At 41.1% G+C, this 17,237-nt stretch overlaps 1 protein-coding gene across 1 annotated transcript in view; it reads right to left on the bottom strand.

Annotated features, from left to right (window-relative positions):
- Positions 1-17,237, bottom strand: part of TTC23L (tetratricopeptide repeat domain 23 like) — a 60,450-nt gene that overhangs the window by 39,010 nt on the left and 4,203 nt on the right. Inside the window, exons 3-4 of the mRNA XM_054487019.2 lie at positions 15,149-15,335; positions 10,437-10,560 (exon numbers count right to left, since the gene is read on the bottom strand). Of these exons, the coding sequence (XP_054342994.1) occupies positions 10,437-10,560; positions 15,149-15,335 (311 nt within the window). The remainder of the gene's footprint in view (positions 1-10,436; positions 10,561-15,148; positions 15,336-17,237) is intronic.

The following is a 17,237-nucleotide window of genomic DNA, read 5'->3' as shown; positions in this document are numbered from 1 at the left end:
GAATACTCAAATATCTGTTCTATAGGTTTCACCTAAAGAGAAAAATGGACTCTGGTGAAAGAGAGGGCTGTGTCCTAAGAGTGGCCTTCAAATTGCACTGTGCATTATAAGCACCCTATTAAAATGCAGATTCCTGTCCCACACTTCCAATAGTTACAGCTCACAAGTTCTGGGATAAGAACCAAGAATACACACTTAAAACAAGCAACCATGTTTCAGGTGGTAACCAAGGATTCTCACTTGTAAGAACTAATCTTGGTAATAATGCAAGGTTGTCTGAGGACAACACTTGGAGAAACACATAGTTAGTAAAATCTTTATAGAAGAAGTAGGATTCATCTTGGTTTTCAAGAGTGGATAGGATTTTGACTGATACAAGGAGGGATTTCCCCTTGGATTAAATAGCTTGAGGCCTTGAAGACAGAATAAGCAAGTGTGTGTATGTATGTGTGCTGCACTGGGGGATGAGGTTGGGTGGATACAGGATGGTTAGGGAAGGTAGAAAGATGACTGAAGGGAAACTCTGAATTGAAAAACGTATAAGCAGCCCAGGCGCGGTGGCTCACGCCTGTAATCCCAGCACTTTGGGAGGCCAAGCGGGCGGATCACGAGGTCAGGGGATCGAGACCATCCTGGCTAACACAGTGAAACCCTGTCTCTACTAAAAAAAAAAATACAAGAAATTAGCTGGGCGTGGTGGCGGGCGCCTGTAGTCCCAGCTACTCTGGAGGTTGAGGCAGGAGAATGGCGTGAACCTTGGAGGCAGAGCTTGCAGTGAGCTGAGATCGCACTACTGCACTCCAGCCTAGACAACACAGTGAGATTCCGTCTCAAAAAAAAAGAAAAACGTATACGCTATGCATTGAATATGTAAAAAATCTTGGACGATGTCTTAATTTGCATGTGGTGCTGTAACAGAATACCTGAGACCAGGTAATTTATAAAGAAGAGAAATTTCTCACAGTTCTGGAGGCTGAAAAGTCTAAGATGAAGACACCAGCTTCTTGTGAGGGACCTCTTGCTGCGTCCACATATGATGAAAAGTGGAAGAGAAAAGGAACCAAACACCACAAAAAGCCTCTTTTATAAGGGCCTTAATCCCATTCATGAGGGAGGGGCCCTCATAGCCTAATCACCTCTGAAAGGCCCCACCTCTTGATGCTATCACAGTGGCAACACCTGAACTTTGGAGTGGACATGCTCGAACCATAGCAGATGCCCAGATGAGGAGGGGGAATTAGATCTGTTATGTAACAGGGAGTCTTCACAGGTCTGGAGGAAGAAGGCAGCATCACTCGTTAGCTCACAGAAAACTCTGCTTCGGATACTGGAAGCTGAGATTGCTACTTTAGACCAAGAAAATAAAGTAGAAAACTGAGAAAGTGTTTTGATCAAGCAGGTCATTTTCCACAAGTAGGTGGGCCGTTAGGAGTGTGTCATTAAGGACTATAAAAACCAAACTCAGACAGTTCCCTGGGTCCTTAGGAAGAAGAAAGGTGAAACTGCAGGAGCTACTAAAAACCACCCCAAATCAGCAGACACTCCTTCTGGGCTTGTGAATGTCAAATAAAACAACTACCACTCAAGAAAGTTGTTCTGAGGCAGTCCCTGAGGCTTTGAAAGCTTGCACCCTCCCTGCAAAGTATCCCATGCTGGTTGTGCAATTCCCAGGAGGAAGAATTTTCCTCTCCGCTCAGCAGCTAATTAATCATACAGTTCCTCGCTTTCACACGACTAGGCCCCACATTGTGGGCCTTATGATGGAAAAGCTGAGCAGCCACATGGGGCTTAAGCAAACTGAACGAGGCTCTTGATTTAAAACAATTTATTATATTTTAAGCCCTAAAGGGAAAAAACTTCTTTCACCTTCCCAGAATCCACTCTGATCTCCAAAGTGGAGTGCATGAACTCTACGGGTATGCAAGATGCCGTAAGAGTGTGAGGGGGAAATCAAATCTTCTCTATTTTTTTTTTTATCTGAAGCCTTTTTCTATTTTTATTACTATTTATAATATTACATAACACATCAATACTGTTGTACACAATCTATTTAAAATACACATATAAAAAGTAATTGATTGTTTGCTTAAGTTTCTTTTAGTGATAAGGGAGCTGTCTCTTGAGTTTGGAGACCACTGCTCTAGACAAATGTTTTCCAACCTTTTCAAGTATGAAAGAGCTCTTTTTATATTTTAAAAAAACCGCATGGCTTCCTCCACTTGTGATAACTATTTTCATAGCACATACTACTTGAAAAAATTCATAATGACAAAAGTACTATGAATTTAGTATCAGCAACACTTTGAAATGAATTTACATTTATTTAGTCTAAGTACGTCCTCTTTCATGTAAAAAGAACACTCTGTATATAAGATTTATTATTGTATATATCTATGAAAGATGCTTCATAAACCAAGTCACTTTTCTGTATCTGCCCTCCCAAGCCAAGGATACCACCCTTCTACCTGCAATGACAGTGCAGCAGTTTTCAAGGTACAAGGCAGAGGGGCAGCAAGGCCTACTTCTGGAGCCCAAGATTCAGAAATTACAAGGAAATATTGATGAGATGGCAAAATTAGTCCAAAGACTGTCCAACAAACATATCAATCATTTTGCTTTAGTTTGGGTTGGGATTCTATCATCGATTCTGCTACACTGACTCAGGCCAGAGAAAATCTGCTCAGAGCTACCCAATCTTTGGAGGTTGTTATTGTCACCAGGAAGCAGTCACCTTTGATCATCATCTATATTTAAGCAGTTACTGTGGCACGGTAATTAAAAGAGCAGGGTCTAGAGCCAGACTTCCCAGGTACAAATCCTTGTTTAGTCATTATGACTTGAACATCCTTATGACCTGAAAAAGTTACTTAATCTATCTGTGCCTGTTTATTCACCTACAAAATGGTAATGAAAATATATCTTGTAGAGTTGTCGCAAGGATTAATTTAATATAAAAAAAGGATTAAATAGTACCTGAATGAAGTGAGTTTGAAGATATTATTAGCCATTATTAGTATTATTATTATTATTACCAAGGTCCATTTCTCTTGAGTAATTTACTATATTTGCACTTATTTTGAACATTTTTCATAGCACTGTTTACAGAATCTTTGTAAAAGGCTTGCCTTCTCAAATGCAGACTCACTTCAGGTAGGTATCAGGCTTCTTGTGGGTCAGATTACCCGGTTTTTATCATTCCCTGTTGTTTCTGTACCAGTTTTTGTGTCTTTATTTTAACCAACTAGACAAAGAAAGCATGACTTAGGCTTCTTTTTCTGGATTTTGCAACATTTGTAACAGAGCCCCAATACCTGGAAGATTCCCAGTAATAATAGGCTGACTAAATTACTGTTTCATTAATAAGCAGAATTTCAGAAAACTGCTTGTCCACGTTACCATATTTTCCTTCCTGAACACTTGAAAACAGTTCACCACTAGTTAACCAAACTACCCTGGTGATCTCCGACTGCCCTTTCTCAGCTGCTGGATCATCTCACTAGGCTCATTAGGATCGTCACCAGGGCAGTGGGCCATAGAGGTCCACTTCTAGTGTCACTTGTTCTGTTTAACAAGCCAACCAACTTTTATACACTGTGCTTTGCAAAAGCCTCACATTCTCTTGTGAATCCCATTCCATCAATTACTCCATTAAAAACATCTTTAAACCCTCTCTTCTAACTGGCTCCTTCCTCTTTGCCTAAAATCTTCCTGCATCTCCTTCTCTTGTAAAATCATCTTCACTAGCCTCTGGTCCTTATTGCTTCCCTTCATCCCTGGGATCTGGCTTCTCCTCCAACCATTATGGGGAAACTGTTTTTCTGAGGTCCCCTCAAAAACATCCTAATAAATGAATACAACTGCAGTTTTTCAGTCCGCATTTCACTGCAGCATCAGACACCCTTACCTGTTTGGCTCCCAAGGCACTGCACCAACCTGCTTCTCCTTTATAAACCTTCTGTAATTGATTCTTTGCTAACTCTTTATCAAGGTCCTTTGTTCTCTACCATTAATGTGTCCCTTTTCCAAGTCTTTCTGTTTCTTCCACTTCTCTCCTTCCCTCTTGGAAGTTTTATCAACTCCTATTACTTCAACCTTGGCTTCTATGCTTATAATTTACCATTTCTCCTCTTTAGTTCTGGTCTCATTCCTCCATGCTTATGCCTTTCCTTCTCTCCTTCCAAGTTCTGGTCCCAAATTTCCAGCACAAGTGAAAATGTATTACAGGTTGAGTATCACTTATTCAAAATGCTTGAGACCAGAAGTGTTTCAGATTTCAGATTCTGTTCTGGATTGGGGGAGATTTTTGGATTATTTGCAGATAACCAGTCGAACATCTCTGAAATCTGAAAATCTGAAATCCAAAATGTTCCAATGAGCATTTCCTTTAAGCGTCACATCAGCATTCAAAAAGTTTTAGATTTTGGAACATTTTGGATTTCAGATTTTCAGATTAACGATTCTCAACTTGTGGATTCCCTATTGCAATTCAAAATCTATACATCAAAAACTGGACTCAGCATTCCTCTCCCAGTCCACTTCCTTTCTGACCTACTTCTCTCTGAAAATGGCAATTTCAGGGGCCCAAAACATCATGGTCATCTTTGGGCCTTACTGTCACTCAACCCCAAACCGAACACCATGTCCTGCCTACTCCTTCTTAATGGTCTCTGTCTTTTAATAATCATTTTTGAATAGGTAACACATTTCTATAGTTGAAAAGTTAAAAATTATAAGAAAAAGTAAACACTGAGAGGTCTCACTTCCAATCCTGTTCCCTTTGTCCCCAACCACCCTCTAAGTAACTTTTTTTTGTTTCATTCTTGTGTACCCTTTGGTGTTTTTCATATAAAAATAAGTCTACATTCTCATTTCTTATTCCCTCTTTCTTACACAAAAAGAGGCGTATTATAAACACTATACTGCATTGTGCATTCTCTTTTCCCTGAAGAGATCTTTCCCTAGAAGGATATAGAGATTCCTCATGTTCTTTTTAAAACTCCATATATCCCACTGTGTGTATGTACTAGTTTCCTATTGATGGATACTTGCTTGTTTCCAACCTTTTACTATCACGAATGATGCTGCAAAGAATAATCTTGTCCATGTTATCAGTGTGTATTTAGGAAAGATTCCCAGAAGTGGGTTTCTGGTTTAAAAATAAATGTATCTGTCTTTCGTAGACTCTTGAATCCTTACCTTCTCACCCATTCTCTCTGGCAGCCTAGTTTTAGACCTAGATGACTGAGATGGCTTCCATTCCATCCCTGCTAGATTAACCCTGCCAAAAGTACACTTTGATATTTTTATCATCCTGCTGGAAAATCTCCACTAGTGCTCTTTGCCTGTCAAATAAATTGCAAATTCCTTAGCCTGTATTTAAAACCACACCATGGTCTGCCCAATGTATGCTTCTCCTTTCCAGGTTTATCTTACCAATCCTAACCTTAGCCTGCCCAATGTACCCTTCTCCTTTCCAGGTTTATCTTACCAATCTTAATCTTAGCCTGCTCAATGTACCCTTCTCCTTTCCAGGTTCATCTTACCAGTCCTAACCTTAGCCAGACAAGGCTGCTTACTGCTGTCTCCACAGACACGGCACTTTCCTTCCTTATGCCTTGGCCCACACCTTCCTCTTCATCAGAAATGCCCACCCCTTCTTCCACCTACCCAAACCCTACTCCTTTTTTACAACCCTTGAATCCACCTCCCCCTTGAATCCATCGTCTCTGCCAGAAATGATTTCATTCAACCTTCCCGAAGCCCATTATTTAAATCAATTACATGGCATTTACCTTATAATGCCTTCCCTCATAGTTATGTCCCTAGGTAGTTCACCTTCCACACTAAGTTGTAAAACCTTTGAGGGCTTCTTTATGTTACATTTCCCAAAGTGTTCATCATGGCATTTCACATATACAAGTTTCTCACTACTCACTGAATGACTGTTTATTGAGAGAAATCAGCCTTTTGGCTGCTGGAAAAGGCTCAGAGTGAAATGAGCAAAGCAGGGCTGATGACTATAAAACATGAATGGGTGCAGTGAGGCATGAACATACATAGACACACACATCTGCCTACACAGGAGGCCAGCTTATATATTCTGTCCACTTTAAAGCAGTTAGAGGATGAATGACAACACTGAGTGGAGCTGAGCAAGCACTTCATCTCTCTTGAAGATCTGCCATTTTTCAAAGCCTTACTTATTCCATGGACCAGACACTAAAAAAGCTGAAGTGAAGAAACTGAAATAAAAGCTTAAGTGAAGAAAGCAAAATATGACTGAAATAAGAGGCACTGGGCTATTCTCAAAGAAAGCTTACAGTCACAACCTATTCTAAAAAAAAATCTAGGCTGGTATCAGAAAATCTGGGTTCAAGTCTAGGCTCCACTATACCATGTGGACACTTCATCTGACCAGCAAGCTGCTTTGCCCATCTAGGAAAAACAAACAAAAAAGTCTCTCGTACAGGAAAACTTGTGTCTCCTCCAACTTATTGCCCCAACGTAGTTCTCTATTCATGCAGCAGGAAAAACTGTCTGGGAGAAAAGGATTTATCACCACGTTTTCTGGTATAACCTGTTCACTTATCTTGACTTAACTTGGAATCTAATTGGAAAAGTAAAACTCAAAGGTAGTTTGTGGCTTATTATGGAAGGGGTTGATTTCAGAAGATCTAGGCCAACCTCCTTCTAGACCTACCCTAGTCATCTTCAAGGCAAGACAGAGAGGGCAGCATCTGGGCTTGCCTAGTTTCAGAGAAATCTCCCTCTCAAATGCCTTCCTCTTCAGTTCAAGTTCATCACCTCAAGTTTGAATTCCAGTGAAAGACTCTTAGCTAGTCTCTGTGAATCTGGGCTCTCCCAGGGCCCAAGGAGTGTACTTGTCTCTACCAAACCAAGTTGCAAAGACCTACCAACTGCCAAATCCATGGGTCTCTCCTCAGCCATTACCTTATTTGACCTTCCTCTACCATCTGAACTGTTGAAACCACTGTTGCACTTCTTTTCAAAACCCTCTCTCCTCCCTTGGCTTTGATGACACGGGTCCTCCTGAGTCTTCTATTTTCTTTGCTGGCCCCTCTTTACCCTACCCATTCTTAAAGCTCTTGCTCTCCAGTCTTCAGTCCTCTATTCTCTTCCCCTCTCTTTCTACACACTACTACAGAGTCTCGCTTTGTCGTCCAGGCTGGAGTGCAGTGGTGCGATCTCAGCTCACTTCCACCTCCACCTCCTGGTTCAAGCAATTCTCCTGCCTCAGCCTCCCGAGTAGCTAGGATTACAGGCACGCACCACTACACTTGGCTAATTTTTGTATTTTTAGTAGAGACGGGGTTTCACCATGTTGACCAAGCTGGTCTCCAACTCCTGACCTCAAGTGATCCACTCGCCTCAGCCTCCCAAAGTGCTGGGCTTACATGTATGAGTCACCACACCCAGCCACTACACACTACTTCTGATCAAGCTCATCCACTCCTATGGCCTCAACTTGCTCCTGTGTGCTCGTCTCTCCCAGACTAACATCTGTCCTGAGCTCTAGACCTGCTTTCAGTTGCCTAGTGAACATTTCAACACAGATGTGATCCAGCCTGTCAGAAACCAAACTCAGTAGCTTCTTCCGTCTTCCTCCATGATATGGTTTAGCTGTGTCCTCACCCAAATCTCATCATGAATTGTAGCTCCCATAATCCCCACTTGTCATGGGAGGGTCCCGGTGGGAGGTAATTTAATCATAGGGGCAGGGTTTTCCCATGCTGTTCTGGTGATAGTGAATAAATGTCACAAGATCTGATGGTTTTACAAAGGGCAGTTCCCCTGCATGATCTCTTGCCAGCCGCCATGTTAGATGTGCCTTTGCTCCTCCTTGGCTTTCCGTCATGATTGTGAGGCCTCAAAAGCCATGTGAAACTGTGAATCCATAAACTTCTTTTTCTTTATAAATTACCCAGTTTGGGTATGTCTTTATTAGCAGCATGAGAACAGACTAATACACCCCACCACTTGGTCTTTCCCTTTCATTCTCGATTTCAGCTAATTGTCCAGGCCATGCCTGCTTCAACTTCGATTCTTCCCTGTCCTTCCCACTCCATACTGAATGGGGCACTAAATGTCACCAGTTCTACATTTTAGGTTATCTTTTCTTCATTCCAACTGCCATACCCAATGCCCTCATCGACTCTGATCTGGGCAGGATAACGGCCTAACTGGTCTTCACCTCTTCTTTCTCTCCCCAGTCCAACCCATCCTGGAGTCTCTCATTTTATAACACAAGCTTGATTGTTACCACCTCACTTCAAACCTTTTAATAACTCTCCACACTGCCTGATATCTGGGCCCAAATTACCTTTTCAGTCCCACTTCCAAGCATGAGCTGTCTGTCCTAAGGTGTCTTCTGTCCTACCTTAACCCCCTGGATCTACAGAGAAGCTACAATATTCTGTGTAAGGAGTTTTGTACAGAGTGCCCTCCTCTCACTTCCTATGCCTTAGATCAACATATATAAAGGACCAACTTTGTACTCTCTACTTCTCCCCTCAAAAACTACTTGGGGCCAGGTGCCATGGCTCACACCTATAATCCCAGCACTTTGGGAGGCTGAGGTGGGAGGATCACTTGAGGCCAGGAGTTTGGGATCAGCCTGGGCAACATAGAAAGACCTTATCTCTACAAAAATAAAAATATAAAAAGTAAAAAAATCTACTTGATAAACCTATTCTCATTCTTCAAAGACAGGACAAATATCACTTTCTCTCTGCAGCCTTCTCTGACTTTCCTCAATGGCAAAACCACTGAACTGCCTCATTTGCACTCCCCAGAATTTTGTTCCTACCTCTAGAATGGTACCTATCATAAGACCCCTGTATGCTCCTAGAGCATAGGGACCACCAATATTCATTTATGTATCCCCAGCACTGAGTGCAAGTACCACAAGGCTTATAACAAGAACTCTATAAGTACTGAAGTAGTAAATCCCTAAATTTGACTCTTATCATGAAGGCAGTAAGTTTTTGAAAAAATCAGTCTGATGGGAATAGAGAGATTCCAAGTAAGGAAGCACAGAACGCCACTAGGGGAAGATGCTTCCTGGTCACTCTCAAATCTCATAGAGGTGGCTGCCTGCTCTGCCAGTACATAAGGACATTCTCCTCTCCCTAGCCATAGCACCTTCTTTCAGAACACAACACGTGTTCTTAAAACATAAAAGGGCCTCACTGTGCCCCCAATGTGACCCACAGCATCACTGTCCTAATGCTGTGATCTCAGCTACCCATGATCTTGCCACATCAATAAATGAATCTAAAGTTGCATTAAAAACAAATGGGTGTAAAAGGGCCTATAGAGCCCTGAGGAGAATATATTCTGAGATCAATAACTGAGAAGTGAACTCAATTTTAATTTTTTCAAAAGCTTTGCTTTCTGATATCTAGCCTCATTATGGCCTAAATATATTGCTTCCCTTTTCCTGTAGCCTTCAAATCACTTAAGCCCATAAAGCATTTAATTTGTATTACAAGTTAGGCCCCACTTCAGACTGAGGTCCCAGAGGTCCTTGAACAACCCCTAGGCCAGCAGCTCAGTTCATAAGCAGTAATATGCCGATCCATATTGTGTACAAAGGACTGTTCTAGATCAAATGAGACCAGTCCCTGCCCTGAGGGAGCTTCTATGTCAGAGGCAGAATCATTTAAATCATATATGAGCACAGTACAATGAGTTCCATGGTGGAAATGTATGCAGTCCACACAGGGGGACATGGCTGGTCAAGGAACAGAGAGTCTTGAGCTGGCTATGTCCCTGGTTCCTGAAATGCACTCTCGCCTCAGTGTATCACCCAATATTTATTCAGCCTCTACCTCAAACTTTCTACTCTCAAGGAACTTTCACTTGGGTTCAGTTTTAGCAAATAGATTCCTGTCTTATTCTCTTATACTAGAGTACCTTCCCGAAGTACCATTTCTCTAGGATGAGGGCCCTACCTGTACTAAGCCAAACCTTCCAGGAACTTGAGTTCTACCTTTGGAATTCAAGTCCCATTACTGGGTCTGCCTCTCTGATGCTGAGGTGTACATCCCTGTCTGTCCTTCCCCTACTGTCCTCTGGCTGGAACCCCTGATACTGCCCTTTGCCCACTGTGCCCCAGCATCCTCATCCATAAACTGAGGATAATAATAGTATCTCCCTCCCTGGAATATTGTGAGGACTAATGAGACCAGTTTGGCACATGCTAAATACTCAATAACTGTCATCATCATTATTATCTTTATTACTAAGATCCTTGCCACACTGTCTCCCTCATCCATGGACTTTCCTTCCTGATAACGTGTGAGCTAGGGGCAAGAAGGGGCCCTCCTAGTCATGCCCATCCTCACTGAGGTTGTGTGGGCTCAGTTCAGCCTTCAGAGGCTGGCCACCCAAACCCAGCTGGGAAAACCAAGTACCTCTCAGTGTCAAGTAGCCATAAGCTAGGTTGGCCAGAGCTCGTGCACATTTCCAGTGATGGTCCCCAAAAATAATCCGAGAAAGGATGACACATCGAATCAGCTCCTTGTTTGCTTGAGTATTCTGTAGAGTACAGAAGTGATTATACTTTTTGGAAAGGAAGAGAAGTCTCTACCCCATGGACTTATCACTGGAACACAGGACTGAATTCACCTGTCATCTTTTTTCTCTTCTCTTTCCTTCTCATCCTGTGTCTAATCCATCAGGTCTGGTTGGATCCACATTCCCCCTAAATCCTAAAACCAAGCTCTTCTCCTCATTTCTGCCATGAGTACCTAGTCCAGGCCACCCTCACCTTTGACCTGGCTGGCCACAGCAGCCCCTTCCAACTGCTTCCTCTCTGGCCCCGACAGTCTACTTTCTACATAATAGCCAGAGTGACTTCTTTTAACCTTTTATCATGAAAAACTTTATTAATATACAAAATAGACAGCATGAAAAATGAATATGTAGCGTGATCAGTGATCTACTCCTGGCCAATCTTGTTTCATATCTAGACCCCCCATCCACCCATCCTCACCTTAAATTGAAGCAAATCAGACATTCCATTGTTGCCTCTGTAAACATTTCATAAATACCTCTAAAAGATATGGACTTAGAAACATAACCACAAAATCATTATCTCACCAAAATATTAACAATAATTCCTTAAAATCAAATATCTAATCACAGAAATTGAATTTTTTAAATAATTTGTTTGACTGTCCACATTGTGAGATCAGTCTCTTTTCATCTACGGGTTACTTTTCCATCTCTAATTCTTTTTCTTACAAATTATTTGAAAAAGCTGAGTCATTTGGTCTAGTATTTCCCACAGACATAAATTTTGATGACTGCATCCTCATGGTGTCTCATCATGTCCCTTCATTCTCCGTTCTGCCTTTATATTAGTAGTTGGGTTTAGAAGTTTGGTTAATTTCAGCTTTGAATTCTTTTTTTTACAAAACGACTTCATGGCTACTGGTATGTTCTTCCAGCAGAATACATCTACTATCTGGTTGTTTTTTCTTTTTTTTTCTCTGATATTAGGAAAACTACATGGAAAATTAACAGAAGATTATAAAATGCAAATATACTAATTCTAGCATTCCTTCTTCATACATTAGCTGGAATAATTCTGTAAGGAAAATTTCTCCTCCTTTACTGTTTGGTTACCCAATAGTACAGTTCATGTTGGAAAGGCAGGACACATGGTTTATTCTTGCCCTTTCTTTACTAGCTTTCAGAAAAATGAATTGTTCACTAGCATCCTCTAATTGTGATCAAATAGCTTGTTATTATTATTAGAAACTTATGGATTTTAAAACATATTTTATGTGTTTATATCTTAAGATATAAATTAGATCATGACTTTTCTGTTCAAAATCCTCCAACAGCTTCCCGCTTTTTCTTCTTAATACAATTCAAAGTCCTCACCATGGCTTCCAAGGCTCTGCATAATCTGACCCAACCCCAATCACCTCTGGACTTCATTTTCTACCACCCTTTCCTCCTACTCTGTCTGCTAGAACTACACTGACCAGCAGTTCCTGAACATCACCAACTAACTTCCAATGTAGGGCTGTGCACGTGCTGCTCCCACTGCTCGGGACACTCTTCCATGTCATTCACTTTCTAATTTCATTTTCAATTTTCTTATCAACAGGGCTTTTTTGGCCACCTTATCTAAAATAGACGCCACTTCATCACTCAGTATCCCATTACCTATTTTACTTTTTCTTCACAGCACTTACTTCTATCTAATATTGTATTAGCTATTACTTTTGTTTGTCTATTATCTCCCCAAATAGAAGATAAGTCCCTTGAGGACAGAAGTTTATTCCTCATGTTCGCTGTTATCTGCCCAGTACACACAGGTGTAACACATTCAATATTTGCTGAATGAATCATTTATTAGCAAGGTTAAAGATGGGTTGGGGAAAATAATCCTCTACCCCTATAGAAGTGACAGGTAGAGCTCTCTAAGAAATCACTGAACTGTATCTTCAAGTCATATATTTCAGTGACTTTACAAACACAGCCATTATTGGCTGAACCAGTCGATAGGGTCAGGCATTTTTTTCCTGGTAAAGTGAAAATACCACTTCAAGGAACGAAAAACCTAAAGTTTCAGCCCTGGTTCTAATGTTTGTTTACTGATTGTGTTGCTTTGGGGCAGGCCACTTTGATCTCAGCTTCCTTTTCTGAGATTTGGAAACCTGTATCATCTACCTCATGGAGTTACTGTAAGGAAAAAAAATAGTGTCCAAATGATTCAGTGTTGTTAGGTCAGATCTAAGTGTAACCCATTTGAAGAATAATGTACAGGTAACCAAAGTAACCCATTTAAAGAGTAATGTTAGATAAGATACAGCAGTACCATAGGTGATTCCAAGGAATACACTCCTTCCTGATTCCTATCTCCTACCCAACTTCATGTTTTACCTGCCCCCTGCTCAAATATACAGAAGCAAGCAATGGTAGAAGGAAACGTCCCCTGATGCTTCCAAAACATCCATTTAGTCAGCATTTTTTAGAGTTCACCATGGGCTGACCACAGCAAATACTAAGTTCTCTTTTGAGGAAGAAGCATCATGCCATGAAAAAATCACTGGAATGAGAGACCAAAGCTTTGGCTCTGGACATTGTATATTCATCCTCGAACTCCTTGACTTGGAGAAACTGGGACAACCAGTACGGGCTCCAGATGTCATCCCAGCACTACTGCTGCTGACGTGGCATCCCCTGCCCTTCAGGGCTAGGAGTACTAGGTTGGGTTTGATTAAAAAAAAAACACAAACAGCGTTATTGAGCTATAATTGATATACAAAGAACTGTACCTGTTCACTGTATACAATTTGATGAGTTTGGGATTTGAGTTAGATTTCTCTCCTAAGATCTAAATCTTTGTCATTATCCAATCTGGCCAAGGAGTTTTCAAGCCTTGAAAACCCCCACTTACACTCCATGGCAGATGGTACTTGTGTGTTTTTAGAAATGATCCTTCTAGCCTGGATTTGTTAATCACTAATGGGTCCAGGCCAGGATGACTGTCCTTTGCAAGGTCCTTGGGTCATTTACAGAGATAAATTTACAAATATCCATCTAGAGAGATACTTCAGAGGCAAATGATAGAAAATGAAACCTCTCTAGATTACTTTTTTCCCCTTGGCTAGGAGGAGCCAGGAAGTCAAGGTACAAACTCTTCTGTTGATAAATCATGCTCTGGAAGCAGGCTGGTGCCTGTGTTCTAATAATGAGAGTCGATGTCTTGCTGTCTCAGTTTCCTGGATTTTGAATACTCATGCTTACAAACCTGCTCTGAGATCTTTGACTCAAGTCTTTGACTTGCTCTTAGAAATGCATACGTGGAATCTTTGACCTCCACTGCTACCTCCTGTTTCTGGCCCTTTGGTTTGTTTATGATTCCACTGTAACCAAGGGCATCTTACCCATATCCTTTCCAGGCCAGAGCTTAGACCTGCCTGACTACCTGTTCTCAACCTCCTGCCTTACTATCCCAGCCTTTTTGTTACCTAAGAGATAGCATCCTGAAACCTTCCAGGATGGAGATATATATATATATATATATATATATACACACACACACATACACACACACACACACATATATACACATATATATGTACGTATGTATTTGTATATATACATATATATGTATATATATGTGTGTGTATATATATGTGTGTGTGTGTATATATATATATATATATTTTTTTTTTATTTTATTTTTTTTTTTTGAGACAGTCTAGCTGCTGTCGGCCCGGGCTAGGATGCAATGGCGTGATCTCAGCTCACCGCAACCTCTGCCTCCTGGGTTCCAGCAATTCTCCTGTCTCAGCCTCCCAAGTAGCTGGGATTACAGGCATGCGCCACCACGCCCGGCTAATTTTTGTATTTTTAGTAGAGACGGGGTTTCACCATGTTGGCCAGGCTGGTCTTGAACTCCTGACATCAGGTGATCCACCAGGCTTGGCCTCCCAAAGTGCTGGGATTACAGGTGTGAGCCACCACGCCCAGCTATTTTTTTTTTTTTTAATTTTAAGTTAAAGGTAACAGCAACAAAAATAACCAAATGATAATTTTTAGGTTTTTCAAATTTTTATTTTATTTTTTTAGAGACATGGTCTCATTCTGTTACCCAAGCTGCAGTGCAGTGGCACAATCACGGGCTCCCTGTGGCCTCAATTTCCTGGGCACAAGCTGCTATCCTGTCTCAGCTTCCCAAGTAGCTGGGACTACAGGCTCCCTCCACCATGCCTGACTGATTTTTAATTTTTTTTGTAGAGACAGGGTCTCACTATGTTACTCACGCTGGCCTCAAGAGATCCTCCCACCTCAGTTTCCCAAGGTGTTGGGATTACACGCATGAGCCACTGCACCTGGCCTAATTTTTAGTTTAAAGCTAGGAGCAGAAATGCTCCTAGGAGCATTTCTACAAATACAAAGGAGGGACAGACAATGAACCATGCATGGAACCAGAAGGTGGGCTGGCTACCTAAGTAGGCTCTGCTTTGTTTTCTGCTACTTACAGAGAAATATGACACCTTCCTCTATTTCATATGCTTCAATCTGCATCGAAGGCAAAGCTTCTCTAATCAGGAACATATTTTCAAATGGAAAGAAAATTTTAGTGAGTTTTCTGTTTTACCATTTTTTCCTTAATCAGCTGAGCTACTTTCTTCTGGGATTGGGCTAATTTCTCTTTGGGATGAGACATACAGTCTATGACCTTCTCCTCCTCTTTAGCTTTAGTTTCCTCTTCACTCTCTCCACACCCACCAGTGGGATACAACTCATTTGTCTGCTGGTGAGCTGGGATCTCGGTTTGCTGTGACCTGTAGGTATGAGAAAGGCAGGGATTCAGGATTTAACCTTTGCCATCTCAAACGAGGTAAAATTGAAGGGCACAGTTCTCCCAACTAGGGGATAGGGACATGATTTCTAACATAAACCTGAAGGAATAAAGCTAGGCAGTAAACTCATGTTGCCCTCAAAGCCTAGCATTAAGGCAGCAACGTGGTGGTTCGGATGAAGCTGATTTATAGAGGTACAGCTCTGCTGCTTACTAATCACATGACCCTCACCAAGTTATTACTTTACTTCTCTGTAAAATGAGAATATGGATGCCTACTTCATGAGGTTATGGGATTAAATGAAATAATACTCATAAATCAGTTAGCACAGTGTGTGGCATTCACTAAGTGTTCCTTTCATGTTAGCTACTAGTATATCATTAGCTCCAGGACAGGGCTGCTGCTTCTACAAATGAGGGTGTTGAACTGGAGGATCCCGAGGAATATCTGTGTTCTAAAATTCTGATCCAAACAAGGAAAGAAAATGGATATAATGAAATAAGGGAAAGGAAACCAACATTTTGAGGCTGGACTTTGCACGTCTTCTTTCTCATATCTTAAAAGCTTCAACATGTGGTGGCCAAGAAAAGAGGACATGGGTCCCACCAGAGACAGGGAGGGAACCCCACACTATATCAAGTGCAGATTCAGAGGAGAAATATCCTTAGTTGTGTTAAAAAGAACTATATCCTAACATCACCAGAAAAATCAATAAAGTGCTACAGAGGAAACAGAATTTTGAGATCTTAGGAGCAACAGTAGAAATTTTAAGTGTAAATAAGTCTCCCAAAGGACTCATCTTTATACTCACAATAACTCAAAAGTTCAGCCACTGAGTAGTTTTTAAAATAAAATTTACTTTTCTTTTCCACTGATTGCTTAGTGAATGTTCAATGTTTAAATAAAAAGAAAATTCAGAAAAGCACAAAAAGCTTAAAGAGTGAATGTTCAATGTTTAAATAAAAAAAAAATCAGAAAAGCACAAAAAGAAAATAACTGCCAAGTGTAACCTTTTTTTTTTTTTTTTTGCTGCTGCTGCTCACTCTTTGGGTCCTTGCCAACTTTAAGAGCTGTATGCCAACTGTAATCTTTTACACCAGGTTTGAAAAATGACATGCTAATATCCTTCTAGAGTCCTATTCTAATTAACTTATCAGGAGGCACGTGGGCAAACCAGGTTGTGTAGATAGGGAAGCAACATTTCTTGAGGCCCAAGCGCAGGCAGGCTTGCCTTCTGCCCACAGACAAGTGTGCTTTCAGTAGACAAGCTAACTTGATGGGACAGCCAGGGAAGGTTGGCAATGTGACCTGATCAGAAGACAGATGATAAACTTCCTTTTCTCTGCCTGGTGAATTCCATACTCCTCCTTCAAGACGCAATTCAGATGTCATCACTCCTGGAAGTCTTTCACCGGAGTAGCAATAAAGGCAGCCTCCAAAGGGCTTTCAAAAATTTCCCCCAAACTGCTAGTACACTGTGATTTTTTTTTTTTATTGTTGTTTGATTTTTTTTTATTGTTGTTTCTTTGGTTTGTTTCTGAGTCTTCTTTGCCTCCTGGCAAAGTAAACTCCAACACGGCAGGGGCTGAGCCTCATTTGTTTCTGAAAACCTGATATCTGGCTCATAGTAAAAACAAATAATGGCCTGTTAAATGATGAACAAATGAATGAGAAAAGAATGTGCAGTTTTTAGAATGTTTGAAAAATATTGAGAAAAGAGGAAATCTGTGGCAAGAGATCATAAGTCGGCTGACTCTGGGCATGCTGCCTATGAGCTAGCCCTGTTCTGCAAGGAGCAGTTAAAGAAAAAAAAGAGATCATACCTCAATAGAAAATTTTGCTTAAGCTGCATATTTCACAGACCTAGAGCAGAAGTTAAATCTA

The sequence above is a fragment of the Pongo pygmaeus genome, chromosome 4 (genome assembly GCF_028885625.2).
Source record: "Pongo pygmaeus isolate AG05252 chromosome 4, NHGRI_mPonPyg2-v2.0_pri, whole genome shotgun sequence".
In the NCBI taxonomy this organism is placed as follows: domain Eukaryota; kingdom Metazoa; phylum Chordata; class Mammalia; order Primates; family Hominidae; genus Pongo; species Pongo pygmaeus.
Note: the sequence above shows the minus strand (reverse complement) of the source record. Positions and strands in the feature narration are given on the sequence as shown.